Below are 16,350 nucleotides of genomic sequence, written 5' to 3' on the forward strand. Positions count from 1 at the left end.
GGCCACAGAGTTTAGAGCCGGTGAAATAGATGCTGAGATACATCGATTACGGGTAGGGCTGCAGAGTTTGAGGGAAGAGACAGCTTCCTGGGAGCGGTTGAATTTGGGACTCAAAGGTCAGGTGGTTCATGCTGGTTTTCAGACAGCATGTAACAGTGGTAGCGTAATTGACACGATGACTGTGGACACGGTGGACATGTTAGGCGTGGTGCAAAAGCTAGATCTTGAGAACGTTGAGCCGATAGCTGTCGGAGACGCAGCAGGCCTAAGTGGAGAATACTTCGTAGAGGAGCAGCGGGAGAGCGCATTTTCCTCTGACGCCTGGGAACGAGTTGGAAAGCGGGATCACGGTAACGTAGATAACTTCTCGCGTATGAAGTGCAGATCAGATTATTGTTACGACGACTGATCAGTGACAATCCGGAGATATCAATTTGCGCAATCTCTGAGGACACGCATTGCGACCGAATTCAAAACAATTTAGGCAGCATGAGTGAAAGGCGTATAGAGCCACCACGTACTGGTCACGTGAACGACGTTACGTTGCCACGGATAGAGATACCGCTTAGTCCATTAGGAGGGCGATACTCTGGTCTCAGATGCACAGGCACTCCTTTAGTTCGCCATAAATGTGTACATTCTAAACAATTTTCTGGTGCCATCGCTGTGCAGCATTGTGGCGGAGGTGGAGTTCGATTGCAGGATGAGTACAATGCGCTGTTTGATGGTTACGTCGCTATCGATGTTGGGATAAATGGGGGCCTAGAGAAGCGGGAACCTGAGGATAGGTATAGGAATGCAGCACAGAAAGCTAACAAATCGGCAAGAGCAACTAGCGACGCGGTACTGCTTGGCGACTTGCGTGGTGAGAGAGATATTCATAGCAAGCATTTAACAGGAACGTCATGTCTGGTTCTGAGTTTTGTCAGGAACGCGGTTCTGAGCGCATGTGGGTATCACTTAGGAGATGTCTTGTGGCGTAGTAGGGGCAGGAAAAGTCTTTGTCTGCACAGCTTCGGCAGGCAGTCTGCTGTTTGACACACTACACTGAAATATTTGCAGGCCCGAGCTGGCGGCATTCCCCATCGTGTGGGCATTTGACATTTGAACGCTGGGGTAAGACTAACCTTGCAGCCGGGGGCGAGTTTGCGTGTAAAGATGTAACGTTAGTTCGTATTCTAGATATTTTCCGCTTTGTCTTTCTGAGGGCTGTAAGTTAGTTTAGCTTTGTACGGATTTTGAGTTAAAGCACATTGATTAGCCGTGTGATGCTGATTCTCCCGGGAATGTATCGGTTGAGGTCCCATTGGTACATGAGCCACTACATGGCCAAGTGCCACTCGACGTGGCCGACACCCGCAGCTTGCAAGGGGGGGGGGGGGGAGTCAGGAGTGAAGACAATGAAGGGTTTCGACGATGGGGCGGTCAGCTGACCAAGCTAAGAAAAGGGCCTGCGAGCCGCAAGGACGACCAGGGTGTCCAACCGAAACATTTTTCGTTCCGGTTTTCGTTCCGGTTACATCATAAACGATCCGGTACCGATTCTGCTCCGGAGCAAAAAAATAACGGTTCACACCGGTTTTTAACTGGTTCTGCTTCTGCTGGGAATATTTATCCCCACAAAAAAAAAATCAATGTTACAAAATGTAAACCCGTTTATTCCGCATACATGGTATTTAATATTAATAGACAGCTGTGAAATTGGTAGCTCCTGGTTTCTGTAGGTTACTGTCTGTTCAAATAGGCTTTCTCCTTTCTTGAAGCACATGCTACACACGGACTTGTTTGTCGTGATATCATACGTAAAGTACTTTCTTGCTGGGTTGGAGCGATCGCGTCCCATCTGAATCTGTTGCTACTGTCTAGCCAGCAAGCACCACCGCACGAGTACAACGCAAATCGAGGAACACGTTCACTCACAAACGCGCTCGACGGCTCCGTTTTATTTTCTTCGTGTCCTGTCCACAAAAGAGTTCCCACTTCGCACGGGCTTGCCCTCGCGTATACGTAAATGTATTCAACTTAGCTGCTCTCAAACAAGAGACGCGTTGCGCGACATTACCGATAAAGAAGCCGTTATGCAGCCCCCTTGGGTCGCTGTTTAGTTGAGGAGAGTTTGCGGGGATCAAATTAGAACGAACAGTACGGCACATTGCTAGAGTGTCACATGTACCTCTAAGCCTGTGTGCGTGCGCGAACGATAAACCATTACAAAGGGAGCCTAAGGGTCATAGTATACCGACATACATTCCACTGTAACCGTAACCCTCATATGGTACCCATGACATGACTTCAGAGCACACGACGTCTGTTTCATTCGCCTATCCGTAGTACAAACCGGCGAAGTTTTTTTTTTGGACCGAAAACCGTTAAATATATTTTTCGGTTTCCCTCCTGAGCGAAAAAAACGTATACGGTTCCGGTTCGCACCAAAATAGCGGGTTTTTTTCGGTTTTCGGTTCCGGTTTTCGGTTCGCTCCGACACCCTGAGGACGACAGACTGAGTGCGTGGCACCAACGAACAAAGAGCTCGAGACTGGGAGCCTACGGACAATAAACCGTTGACCACCACACTAAACTGGCCTGGTATTCTTGACTGAAGCCATAAGCAATAAGTTGAGAGCAAATAGTTTGTACGTTAAAATGCACTGAAGTCACTAGTGGAAACTTAGGAGAAGCAATTTCCCACGACGCGGTGAGCCTTTGTCCGCGTTCGACGACTCCCGTGTGCGCATTTGTCCGGTGAGCTTTTATCCTGGAACCTCACCAGTGCTTCTGAGAACAGCTTTACTTTGCCGCAGCTCCTTATCACTTCTCAACTTCCGATACAAGCAATATGGAAGCAGGTTAGCAGGTTCCTGCAACCTGAGCTGCCCCTATCCACTCTGGTCGATAAACAGCATCACAGGTACTCACAAAAAGAATATCAAATTCAAATTCATCATTATTCTCGGCTTCCTGCAGCTGCCAACCACGCTTTTGTTTACAACAGGCTGCAAAATGTTTTTTCTTGCCACACTTCTTGCATGCTCTACGATAGGCCGAACATCTCCTGGGAGCGTGAACCCAGCCACATAATCCACACTTAGGGCCTTTGTCTTCTCCTGTCCGCTATTGCTTCTTGCTTTTTATCCTCCTGGCTGTCCCACGTCTCGTTCTGTCTCATCCAAAGTAAAGTCCGTCTCCCTCAGGCGGCGTTCTCGAAGCTTCTTATCATGAGTTCCGTATACTATCTGATCACGTAGCATGGAATCCTGCAACGTTCCGAAGTTACACGTTTGCACTTTTAACTGTATATCTCTGAGGAAGTGTTCGAAAATTTCACCTTTTAACTGCATGCGGTACCTAAACGCCTACTGTTCATACGTCTCATTCTTTTCTGGCATGCAATAATCCTCAAACTTAGTCATTAGTCCCTCGAAGCTCTGCCGTTCCACTTCGCTTAACCTGAACATGCTAAACACGTCGATGGCCTCCTGGCCCGCGAAATGAAGAAAGATGGCTACCTTTTGCTTACTTGACCTTGGTGCTGCTGTTGTCTCCGTAGCTTCTAGATACGGAAGAAGGCGCTGCTTAAACCGCTTCCAGTTCTCAGCTGCATTTTCCGCCAGTATCAGTGGCGAAAGGAATTCCATTGGAAAGGCGTGCTGAAAAGCACTGCTGCTCCTTACCGCCGCCCCCTCCTGCATCCCACTCCTGACACCATGTATCAGACTGGCGATACACACTAAAGGAAGACAGCCAAAGTCAAGTCGTAGGTGCCCAAAGCAGAACTGGTCTACTTTTAATGGGTCCCTCTTTTTAAAGAGCGCGTACACACACATTGTGGCCAGATGGCCAGACCTTTTCCGAGATAACGTTTCAGTTGACGTGTCTGTTGCTTGCAGCACTCTGAATCATACGCCCGTCGACACAGATCTGGAAAGGCACTCCGGCACGTAGTGTAGCCTGTCTTGTAAATAACGTCAAAGGTAAATTCTTGCAAGGACAGTGACCACTGCAGTAGCGTTTGCCTTCCTTGTATTTGAGAAGCCAGCACTATGCATGACGACCAGTAACGATGTCAAACTTCCTGCCAATGAGCTGCATAATTGTAAGAGTACCATTTTACTGGCAGTGCCTCCAATTCTGTTTATGTATAATTTGCCTGTGGCCCATTTAATGCCAGACTTAGATAAACAACTCGACAATACCTTTTGTCCTCATTTTGTACGAGCACAGCACAGAGTCCTAATTTTGACGCATCTTTGTGAACCTGGATGCAAAAGGATGGGCCGTCTGAGAAAAACTTGAGCGTTGGCTCGTTTCAGTGCTTCTCTGTGGTCTGGGAATGCTAAGGTCTGGGCGTCAGTCGGTGTGTCTGAAGTGTGCGTCTGATGTGGACATCGACATATGAGTCGAACTGTAAGGGGATGTGTCTTTGTTAGGTGTACGTGCGGTAGCTGCATTGTCATGCCGACTGAGCGGGAGAATATCCGCTGCAGTTCCATCGTTGCCGTATGACAAAAGCGTTCAGCAGTGGTTTATATTTGAACCTCTGTATGCAATAAGGGGATAAGTCGACTTATCCCCTTCTTACTATTTTTGCATCAATGGCATGTACGTACCAGTACGTGCCTGCGAAGGAAAATTTAGGATAGTATTGCAATTTATTGGCCCGCTACAGGAGTATAAAAAATGGGAAATGCATGCGTGTCAATGGAACGGACAATCAGATCAGGCCCCTTCTCTCAGTTTGGGATTTTTCGACTTATCCCCTTATTACATACAGAGGTTCAATTGCTCTCGCTGAAGTGCAGACTGCATATTTCAAGGTTTGTATCAGGCTTGGTATCTTGACGTGGAATAAATCAAGAATCTTGAATCTTCCTGGCTAATTCGGCAGAACCTTGAGAACCTTCTACCAACGAATGAGAGGGCTCTCAGTCACGGATGTCACACTAGAAGGGGTTGTCTACAGTTCGAGCGCTCAAACCTCTCGCCGCGGATTTTGTAAATCAAAGTGCGCCGCAGTGAAAAAAACTTTTGGCAGAAATGTTTTATAGGAAGGCTTTTCATACACTGCTTAACAAGACGGCAGCAGTTTTTGGCCTTGTTGGATACTGCTTTAATGCTTCTTTAAGTCCGCCTCTTTAAAGCATTGAAGAATGGTCGTCAGATGATCGAGGTGTTCGTCAAAAGTCCTGCAACATATCACGCTGAAAATACCACAAGTTGCCAGCACCCACTGAGTCAGCGGCAGGATATGCTATGGCGAAGTATTGGTGGAAACCAAATGGCCGTATCAAACGATCATGTTAAAGAATTCTTACACCAAGGGTGACTGAGTTGCTGTATATGAAACCATCCTTTACTGCGTAGTAAGTTTGCATAATTCAGGTACGCCAAAGTTATTTCGGGTTTACTGAAACAATGACAGTACTCATCTATCCTCCGTAAGACATCAATATGATGCTCAGTGTTTTTTTTTTGGCATCAGTAGGGTGGACCAAGATGACAGTACAAGCAGTGTAAAGGGCCATTTCAAGAGAGTCCCTCGAGCTACAACAAATACGTAGAACACCACTGTACGCAACACCATCTTGATTGACAAAGTTTGCTGCATTTTGTATTATTCTGGAACTTGTAGAATGATATTTTTCTTCAAGATACAGGCATATCTTCATGAGAATTCTGTCTGCACAATTTTTTTTTTTTTGTGTTTCAAAATTAATGTTGGATATACACGAATAGCTTTGTTTGTGAAACTTACATCATTCGACAGGGCATTCATTTGGCTATATTTTCCTATTTGGCAACATATTCTGACATGACTCTGTCAGCCACAAAAAATATAGACGTCAAACTATCCAAATATGGCCACTTTTGCAGCAGTAAGGAAGGAGTTAAGGGATTTGCCGTGTTAGAAAATGTGTTGTTTGTCCTTCTTCCTAGTCTCGGGTTCCTTTTCCTTCACCACGTCCCAGCTCGCCTGTGCCGCTGCTCATCTACAGTGGTTAAACTAGCTCAGGAATTGCCCCACAGTGCTATTCCATACTACAATGCTGCCTCCCACAGTATTCCAGAAGTTTAAACTGAAGGCTGCCTTTTCAAATGCTTTCCAGTTGTCCCAGTTGATACCTTATAATTATGCCTGGTCGCAATGTACGAGGGTCGCCCAGAAAGTAAATGCACGACAGTTTGTTTCTCAGCCTACAGTAATGGTAGGAATGCGAAACTTTAGATACACATTATTTGAACCTTCAGGAGTGCGTGTGAAAATTTTGCATTTCTTCAGACAGATGGCGTAGCTGCAGCAGTGTTTCGAAATGGCGTCTGTAAGTGATGTACGTTACAAGCAGAGTGTAGTCATTGAATTTCTCACTGCGGAGAAAGAAACTGTTGGGAACATTCACAAACGTTTCTGCACAGTTTACGGAGAATCTGCAGTCGACAGAAGTACGGTTAGTCACTGGGCACAGAGGGTGAGGCCAGGCCTCCATAGCTCCCAGCATTCGCGGCAGTGGAAAAATAAAATTACGTCACAGTCATGTGGTATTACATCGTCAGGCATCATGACGGATGCCCATTGGCCCAAGGAGGTTGCGCGCTCCGGGATTGGTTGACAAAGTTTCGAAATATCTGACAGCTCACTTTTCGCGGGCAGTCGGCCAGGCGGGCAGCTCCAAGCAAGGTCGCTGCGTCTCCGCAGCTTGCCGATGTCGGTTGACCACCACGACCAAAGAGGAAGTGTATTCGCGGGTTTGTTCGTGAGTTATAGTGACTCTGGCCATGTACTGATCTCCGATAAAGTATCAACCTACGGACATTCTAGCGGGGTTGGAACTGGAATGCTTGGCGAGCTGACGCCTGAGGAGCACTTTCGAGCGCTGTAGCATTTTCAAATACAGTGACTAAGAAGAGAGTGTTCGTAACGACAAAAGTATTTCCCGTGACTGTGTGACCTTCGGTGCATCGCCAGTATGAGAAGATGATGCTCATCTGTGAAACGCACGTACTCGTGAACTTCGCTCGCCTCCAGAAGTAGACTGTGTGTGTGCCTTGCAAGTTCGAACTTGGTTTGGTTGCAGTCTATTCAACGAACAAAAAGTCCTGTACGCACGGTGAATATATGAGTCAAACATTTGAGTCTCTACGTTGCATCAATAAATATATATTTAGCCTATCAAAAATGTCTTGGTTATTTTGGAATAACGGGTGCCAGGTATGAAAACCAGTAGAAGTCAATGGTAGCCAGGGCCGGCCGAAAGGCGAGCCAAACGGAGAGGTTGCTGATTGGCTGGCTGCAAGGCATCACGACGCATTTTCATTGGTTGTACGTCCAGTGTTGCCTGAATTATCTCAAACTGTGGGCTCTATGGGGAGCTGTGGGCGCCTGGTGAGGCCATTAGAAGGCGGTTTGGCAGAGCTTCAAGATTTGCAGCATTCGGGGCGGCCATCCACGGCTGTCACACCTGACAAGACGCAGCTTGCTGACGCACTCATTCGCGAGGACCGACGAATCACGATTCGGCAGTTGGCGCTGAAGCTCTCAATCAGTAAAGGAAGTGTGGATGCAATTATCCGTGCTCTTGACTACTCAAAAGTGTGTGCACGATGGGTTCCGCGCTGTCTCTCAGAAAGATCATTTCTTCTGAGCTGCTGAAACATTTTGATGATGAGGGGGAAGCGTTCTTGTCCAGGATTGTGACAGGTGATGAAACCTGGGTTCATCATTTTGAGCCCGAAACAAAACGACAGTCGATGGAATGACGTCATCCTCAGTTTCCACACCAGAAGAAATTCAAGGCAACTGCTTCCGCCGGTAAGGTCATGATCACTGTGTTTACAAATTGTCAACTGCCCAACCCGTACACAGCTCGGTACGTCATCAATCCTGGACTTGGTGTTTCTTACATCTAATATTGTTGTCAAGGGCTACACCTGTGACATCGTTGAAGGTCTTTCTGACCACCAAGCTGTTTTAGTGCGTGTCAATCTTAGAGTTCCCTCAGTTAAGAGAAGGGTGACCCAAGTTCTGGATTTCGCCAATGCCGATGACATGGAGATCATAGATGAGCTCCCCTTTGCCTTAGATAATTTTGTAACAATGAGCACTACATCTGATATCAACACCTTATACGAGGAATTTCAGAAGATTGTCGCTTCTTGTATCTCTCGCTTTGTCTCAGTAAAGTTTAAAAAGCATATTACTGGAAAACCTTGGATAACACGAGAGATCTTGCATCTTAGGCGTCGCCTCGGGAGGTTAAGGCGATTGCGTATTAGAGGTTCGCTGAATTATTCACTTTTATTTCCTTAGTGCAGGAGCTTAAAAGTAAAATGCAAGCTGCTAAATATTTTTACTTTAACACTTCTCTGTCTAATTTTTTGCGATCTAACCTGAGGAAGTTCTGGCGCTCAATTATTCCCAAGGAGCAATCACCTAAATCATTCATAGTCGGTGACATTCCATGTTCAGATGATTATGCAATTGCTAATCACTTCAATGAATATTTCTCTTCGGTTTTTAACCAAGGGAATGGTTTTGGGTATGAACCTGACTTCTTAGATGAGTTTACGATCCCTGAGATCAGCAACATTACTTTCTCAGCTTCTGGCATTTGCAATCAGTTATTGAATGTAGACTGTAAGAAAAGTAGTGGCCCCGACACGATTCCGAATACATTCTTAGTGAGATATGCTGAATGGGTTTCTAAATGTTTACACATAATATTTACCAAGTCCCTTTGTACTGGCAAAGTACCTAATATTTGGAAGAAGGCTTCTGTTATCCCTGTTTTTAAGAGTGGTGATAAGCAAGCAAGTTACAAATTACCGTCCGATATCGTTGACTGCTTGTACCTGTAAAATGTTTGAACACATACCGTGCAACCATATACTAGCTTTCTTGAATCACACTCTTTTGTCTCAGTCTCAACATGGTTCGTAGAGGATACTCCACAGTCACCCAGTTCATTGAATTTGTTCATAGCTTGGCTTCTGGAATTAATGCTAATAGTCAAACTGATTTTGTATTTATAGATTTTAGTAAAGCGTTTGATCGTGTCTGTTACCTTACGCCAATGTATAAATTAAGACGCTTGTTTAACAACGATGTTATCGCTGCGTGGATTGAAGGTTACCTTTTTGGCCGCACGCAGAATGTCTTGTACAATGGCTGTATGTCTAATGAAACGCCTGTTCTTTCTGGAGTACCTCAAGGATCCGTTCTGGGGCCACTGCTTTTTTCTTTATTCATCAACGATATTGTAAAGGGGGTACAAGCAAAGATGAGATTATACGCTGATGACTGCGTCGTTTATACAACGGTTAATTCTTGCAGCGATCAGATCCTGCTTCAAGAATCTCTTAATAAAATTGTAAGGTGGTGTGATACAATGGGGCATGTCCATTAATTTCAGTAAATGCACAACTATGAGTTTCACTTGTCGCGGGTCGCCATTGTTATACTATGAGTACAAAATTGATGGGGTATCGATACGCAGAGTAAACTACTACAAATAGTTAGCGGTTACCTTGAATGTTAAGCTTTCTTGGTCTGAGCACATAGATGTTTGTTCTAAGGCAATGAAGAAACTTGGATATCTGAGAAGATCACTGAAGTCCGCAAACACAAACTAAACTGCTGACATATAAGACAATTATTCATCCCGTTCTAGAATATGCATGTGAAGTGTGGGGACCCTATCGTAGATCCGACATTATAAAACTGGAATCTGTTGAGAAGAAGGTCGTGCGCTTTATTTTATCTAGGTATCATCCCATGTTCTCACCCAGTGCTGCGCTTCCGGGGCTTTCTCTAAGTCCACTCGAGACTAGATTCCGTGCGATTCGTATGAGGACATTTCACGCTATTATAAATCAGAACGCAAGATCATTATCTCACCTTTGCTGGTCCTTCCTCTCTAAGAAGTGCGCATGTGTTAAATATCCTTCTATTTTCCCATAGAGTTGATTGCTTTAGGTTTAGCTTTTTTGCAAGATGTGTTGACGATTGGAATGCTCTTGAAGGTTCTGCTCGCGAGCTACCCTCTAACCAGTTCTTTCAGGCACTCCTGCAATAGTCTCCATTGAGGCTGCAGTATATGTAGATAAATAAATAAATAAATAAATATTTAGCAGATTCTGGTGGAATTGCAGTGCGTTTCTGGCGGATTACTCTTCTGAAAGTTTGGCAACACTGTACAATGCTCTGCTAACCTTCATTATGCTGTTCGGATAGATGCCACTTTGAGAACTTTTCTTGATGATGGCTTTTCTGTGACGCTACCTTGTGGTGTCTTTTTTGCGTTCCCTTTGCACTCGTGGGAGATGCAAGGACGCGTAAACTTCGTGATCACTAACATCGCCAGTATATCATCACCTCCTGGAGGCAATGTTGGCCGGGCAACGTCAGGGGATGGGACGTCCTGCTTGCTGGCTGAAGAAGACAACCTCCTTTTACTCAGAGCTTCCACTGGATGCCTAGTGAGACGACGTCGCGGAGCAGTCATTGCAGGTTGCTTGTTTTTGGTGTATTCTTCCAACACTGTAGGTACCGTGGCACAGTGCCACATCTGAGAATTTTGCACTTTGCGCTGATGTTAAAGTCTTCGGCCTTGAAATGCCGAGAACATGCTGTCGAGTAGTCTGTCACCAGCTCCGGTGGCGCAGCGGTAACGCGTGCGCTTGGAGACTGGGAGGTCCGCGGTTCGAATCCGCGGGCCGGCTGTGCCGTCTGGGGTTTTTCCTGGGTTTCCCTCAGATGTGTAATAGGCGTATGCCGGCACAGTTCCCCTGAAGTCGGCCCATGGACGCAGCTGTCCTCCCCCCGAGCGGATTCCGCTCGGTCTTCCACTTCACCCTTTCCTCTCCTCCTCTCCACCACCTTTCCCCTCCCGAGAAACATGCCGCCTGATCAGGCAGGCAGACCTCTCGGGTTCCTCCCAACGACACTCCTCCTCCTCCTCCTCCAGTAGTCTGTCGGAGACAATGGCTTATTATTTGCTCGTTCAGAGAAAGATGCGTAAAAGGTACTGAGCTATTATAGATAAAACTATTTATGGTACACACTGCCATCCGTGAGCTACACCGTATATGAAATGAATCATAATGCAGTTACTTGGGTCAGGACCCCGCAATGTATTTCGAGACACTTCTCCCGTAAGACAGCATTTGAGTGGAACTTGTGGAAGGAAATACTTGGGTCCGACACTGCTTTCTTCAGCTTGCAAAGCGGGACGGTGTAGTACACAATCACGTCTCTCGTCTGACAAACCATGAACTGGAAAGAAACACCACCCACCGTGTGAAAACCAGCCAAAAGCAAATGCAAATGATGGCAACAATGGTATCCGCATGGCATGCGGCGGCGGCCGAGGGGCCCTTATTCAGCGTCACAAACGTGTGGCGGCCACTTTGCAGAACTAAATCAGCGGCGCTGGGGCTAGGTACGAGTGTTATGGTCGTGTATTATAAAGATGGCAGTTCCTCAAATCGAAAAGGATGGTTGAAATATGTCATCAAGCACCCAAAGCAGGCATTTCAGGGGAGTGACGGGAGATTGAAATTTTACGGGAGATAGAAATTCACACGCTAACTGATATTAAGAAAAATTTAATAGAAACACTTACAAACAAAAGAGCAATCCAAATGACACTATCACCTTCATGTAAGTCACTCGAGACACATACATAGTTTCTTTTGCTCTGATACGATGTGGATAACAAAGTAACAGGGCAAAAGAAACCATCTGTGTGTGCATGTGTATTGAGTGGCCCATATAAGGGTGGTATTGTGATATTGGTTGCAGTTTCTATATGAGAGCCTCAAAGAAGTGAAGCTCGTAAACATGTTGCGAATAATACTGTGCTGGACCTGTTCCACCCGTCAACACCACGTAGTTGCTGAAGACCATCGAAAGTTAAATGGAAAAACTGTCAAAACAGTGTATAACATGCCTTGGATTGATGTGTAGCAGCCGCATCGCCAGTCCCTGACATCCAGCACCCGCCCCGTGGCTCGAGTAAATAAACATCCTCGGGCCAGTTGGAATCTGGTAACCGAGACAAACGGACTACTGCTTCCTGTCTCCTCTAATTCCAACAATTGGTGACCCGGACGTTCGACGTTCCACGCTATTCACCATGTCTACAGGGGACGGCCACGTCACCACGACTCCCGGTACCCCCAGCATGGTACAACAGCCCACTTCCGTGACCGCCGTTAGCGTTAAACTTCCACCGTTTTGGGACCGGAACCCAGCCACCTGGTTTATTCAGGCCGAGGCCCAATTTCATCTGTCCGGCATCACAGCCCAGACCACGGAATTCTATTACGTCATCGCAGCGCTCTCTCCATCCGCCGCCGACGAGGTCTATGATGTCATCGCTTCACCACCCGCGGATTGCCCGTACGACAAGCTGAAGTCCGCACTTCTCAAGCGAACGACCTGCTCCGACCGCGCACGTCTTCAGCAGCTTCTGTCTGCGGAGGAGCTCGGGGACAGACGCCCCACGCAGCTGTTACGGTGCATGAAGCAATAGGCGATTTCAGATATTGCCCTTGTGCTCCGCACGGGGGCCCTCAGTTGCCCAAGTCAGCGCATCGCGCAATGCGTCGTGGGAAATGGTTTACATTCGTGCTCGTCTGCCTGTTGCTCGAAGGTGTGGGAGGTGAAGGAGAAAGAAAACCAAAACCGTTTGCGCTCTTCTTCTCTCTGACTCATGAAAACTAAATCCCAAGGTGCAGCGGGGCTTTCGCACCACGGCGCTCTCTGGTGGGCCATCCATGCAATTTCTGAAATCGTCTATTGCTCGGTGACGGAGCTGCTTCCACAAGTGACAGCTTCCTCAGAGAACTCTTTCTGCAAAGACTTCCGAGAAATGTGCAGATGGTCCTAGCCACTACGACAAACCTTTCAACGGACGAACTCGCCACCCTCGCCGATGCTGTAATGGAGGTTGCTATTCCATCACCCTCCGTAATGCATGTGGAGACACCACACCCTCCTTTCCCAGAGCCCACACCTTCAGCCGTTTCGCAAGTGTCTACCCCCGCACCAACGCAAGACACCTCTCAGCACATGGCCGCCATTGAAAGCTTGACGCAGCAGGTGAACAACCTAACCCACCTTGTCGCGACACTGGCAGCGCGGAGCCGTTCGCCAAGCCCCCGGCGCTTCCGCCGACGATCGCTCACCCCCCGCGGCCGGCGCAGCCCAAGCCCTCGGTCCAACGGCATGTGCTGGTACCACCAGCGGTTTGGCGCCGAGGCCCGGCACTATTTCCAACCCTGCTCGTGGTCGGGAAACGCCCCGCCCAGTCACTAATGGCGACAAGTGCACCGGGTCAACTCGAAAGTCGCCTTTTCTACGTTGTAGACCGTGTGTCAGGCAGACGCTTTCTCATAGATACCGGTGCCGATGTCAGCGTTATGCCCGCTAGCAAAGCCCATCGCAGCCGACAACCGTGTTTCACCCTACGCGCCGCCAACTCCACCACCATCCCGGTATTTGGCCAGCAGTCCCTCACTTTGAACCTGGGCCTACGACGAGACTTCCGATGGATTTTTCACGTAGCCGATGTCTCCCAGGCCATAATTGGTGCTGACTTTCTCACGCACTTCGGACTCCTCGTTGACGTCGCTCGGAAATGCCTTATCGACGCCACCACCCATCTTCAGGTTCACGGCATCCGGCATCGCATTCCACCCTGCCACAGCCTTTCTTACTGTGCGCCGGCGTCGCCCTACTCCCATATTCTGGAAGACTTCCCTGAGCTCACCAAGCCCCCCGACTGGACTCGCCCGGTCAAGCACGATGTCGTACACCACGTTGTCACTCAAGGCCCGCCCGTTCACTTTCGCCCGCGTCGCTTGGCTCCCGAAAAGTTCTCCATCGCTAAGGCTGAATTCGAGCATATGCTCGAGCTTGGCATTATCCGACCGTCAAGCAGCAGCTGGGCATCCCCACTCCATATGGTGCCCAAGAAGACGGGAGACTGGCGCCCTTGCGGTGATTACCGTGCCTTAAACCGCGCTACGGTGCCCGACCGATACCCCATCCCTAACATCTTAGACTTCACCGCTAACATCGAAGGCGCCACCGTTTTCTCTAAAATCGACCTGGTGCGCGCCTACCACCAAATACCCATGGCGGAAGACGATATTCCGAAGACCGCCATCATTACACCCTTTGGCCTCTACGAGTTCCTGCGTATGCCGTTCGGCTTGCGTAATGCAGCCCAGACATTTCAACGGTTTATTAACTCTGTCACCTTTGGCCTCCCGTTCGTCTATGCCTACATGGACGATATTCTGGTTGCCAGCGCCACCCCAGAAGAGCACGCCGAGCACTTACGAACCCTCTTCGCTCGCCTACAAGATTACGGCATTGTAATCAACGCCGCGAAAAGTGAATTCGGCGTCCCGGAGCTTGACTTCCTGGGTCACCGCGTTAACCAGCACGGCATCCTTCCTCTGCCCTCTAAAGTCGCCGCCATCAAGGATTTCCCCCGTCCCACGTCCGTCAAACAGTTGAGACGTTTCCTTGGTTTCGCCAACTTCTATCGGCGCTTTATACGATCTTGTGCTGCCACACTGGCCCCGTTGGAAGCTCTACTCTCTTCCCGAAAACGCGACGCCGCCACGCTACCATGGTCCGACGACTCTATCGCCGCCTTCGACAAAATCCGGCAAGACATCGCCGCCGCCACTCTTCTTGTCCATCCCCGGCACGATGCACCTACTTGCATCATGGTGGACGCTTCGAGCAGTGCTGCCGGCGCCGTCCTGCAGCAGCGAGTTTCTTCTGCTTGGCAGCCCATCGCTTTCTTCTCGCGCAAGTTCAAACCTGCAGAGACGCGCTATAGCACATTTGGACGCGAGCTCCTGGCCATATTCCTAGCAGTGAAGCACTTCCGGCACTTCTTGGAAGGACGATCATTCACCATATATACGGATCACAAGCCGCTTACTCATGCTCTCTCATCTTCTGGTACCGGATATACACCTCGAGAAATCCGGCACCTGGCCTTCATCTCAGAATTCACCAGTGACATACAGCACGTGAGCGGCGTCAACAACCCCGTGGCCGATGCTCTCAGTAGAATATCCACCCTGATCACACCCACTACAGCGCAGTCCTCAGCCGTTCTGTCTCTGGACCTTCTTGTCACTGCTCAGTCATCTGATGAAGAGCTGGCCGTACTGCGCACGAAGCCCGCGTCCAACAGCCTCAAGCTTGAAGATGTTCACCTCCCCGGGGCGACGGCCGCCGTGATTTGCGACACTTCACAGGGCTCGCCACGACCTTTCGTCCCCCTCGCATTACGCCGTCCCATTTTTGATCACTTTCACGCTCTCTCCCACCCCGGCGTCCGAGGCACACAAAAGCTCATAGGCACCCGATACGTCTGGCCGAATATGCATGCTGATATCAAGCACTGGGTGCGCACATGCTTGCCGTGCCAGAGAACCAAGACCCAGCGCCACACCCGTCTGTCGCCAGCACCTTTTCTGCCACCTGACGCCCGTTTTGACCATGTTCACATCGACTTGGTCGGTCCACTTCCGCATTCCCAGGGTTTCAACTACATCTTGACGGCCGTTGACCGTTTCACCCGCTGGCCGGAAGCGGTGCCCATTGTTGACTCCACTGCTCCAACAGTCTCATCGGCTCTTATCAACACCTGGATCTCCCGTTTCGGCGCACCATCCATCATCACGACCGACAGAGGTCGGCAGTTCGAGTCTGCCCTCTTCGCCGCTTTCACGAACGCATTGGGCGCCAAACGTATTCGTACAACAGCTTATCATCCTGCTTCGAATGGGCTCGTCGAGAGACTACACCGACAGCTCAAGATCGCCTTGCGTGCCACTCCTGATACACCCTGGCCCGAAGTACTCCCCGTTGCCCTTCTTGGAATACGCACAGCCCTCCGATCCGACCTTCACTGTACCGTCGCCGAGCTGGTTTATGGCACAACGCTCCGACTTCCCGGTGAATTTTTGTCCGTCCCAGAAGACCCGCAACCCGACGCACAACAGGACTACGTATCCCGACTTCGCCGTGTTATGTCTTCGTTGCGCCCGGTGCCACCCCGCTCGCCTGCCCGGTCCGGTCCGACCTACCGACACCCCGACCTGGATACGTGTTCTCACGTGTTTGTGCGATGCGATGCCGTCAGAAAGCCGCTGCAGCCTGCGTATTCCGGCCCCTTCCCTGTGACCACCAGAACCACCCACCACTTCACCCTCCTTATTAACGGCCGGCAGGACACAGTCTCCGTCCATCGCCTGAAGCCGGCGTTCCTCGACGTGTCCCTCAGCTCGCCCCTTCCCAGCAGCCACAAATCGACGGCACCCTCT

The 16,350-nt window shown here is 49.0% G+C and overlaps 1 protein-coding gene across 1 annotated transcript; it reads left to right on the forward strand.

Moving 5' to 3' along the window:
- Window positions 1–12,128: 12,128 nt before the first annotated feature.
- Window positions 12,129–12,527, forward strand: LOC135378165 (uncharacterized). The gene has a single exon (XM_064611087.1). The coding sequence runs from the start codon at window positions 12,129–12,131 to the stop codon at window positions 12,525–12,527; it is 399 nt and encodes a 132-aa protein (XP_064467157.1).
- The last annotated feature ends 3,823 nt before the right edge of the window (window positions 12,528–16,350 follow it).

The sequence above is a fragment of the Ornithodoros turicata genome, chromosome 1 (assembly GCF_037126465.1).
Source record: "Ornithodoros turicata isolate Travis chromosome 1, ASM3712646v1, whole genome shotgun sequence".
Lineage (NCBI taxonomy): Eukaryota > Metazoa > Arthropoda > Arachnida > Ixodida > Argasidae > Ornithodoros > Ornithodoros turicata.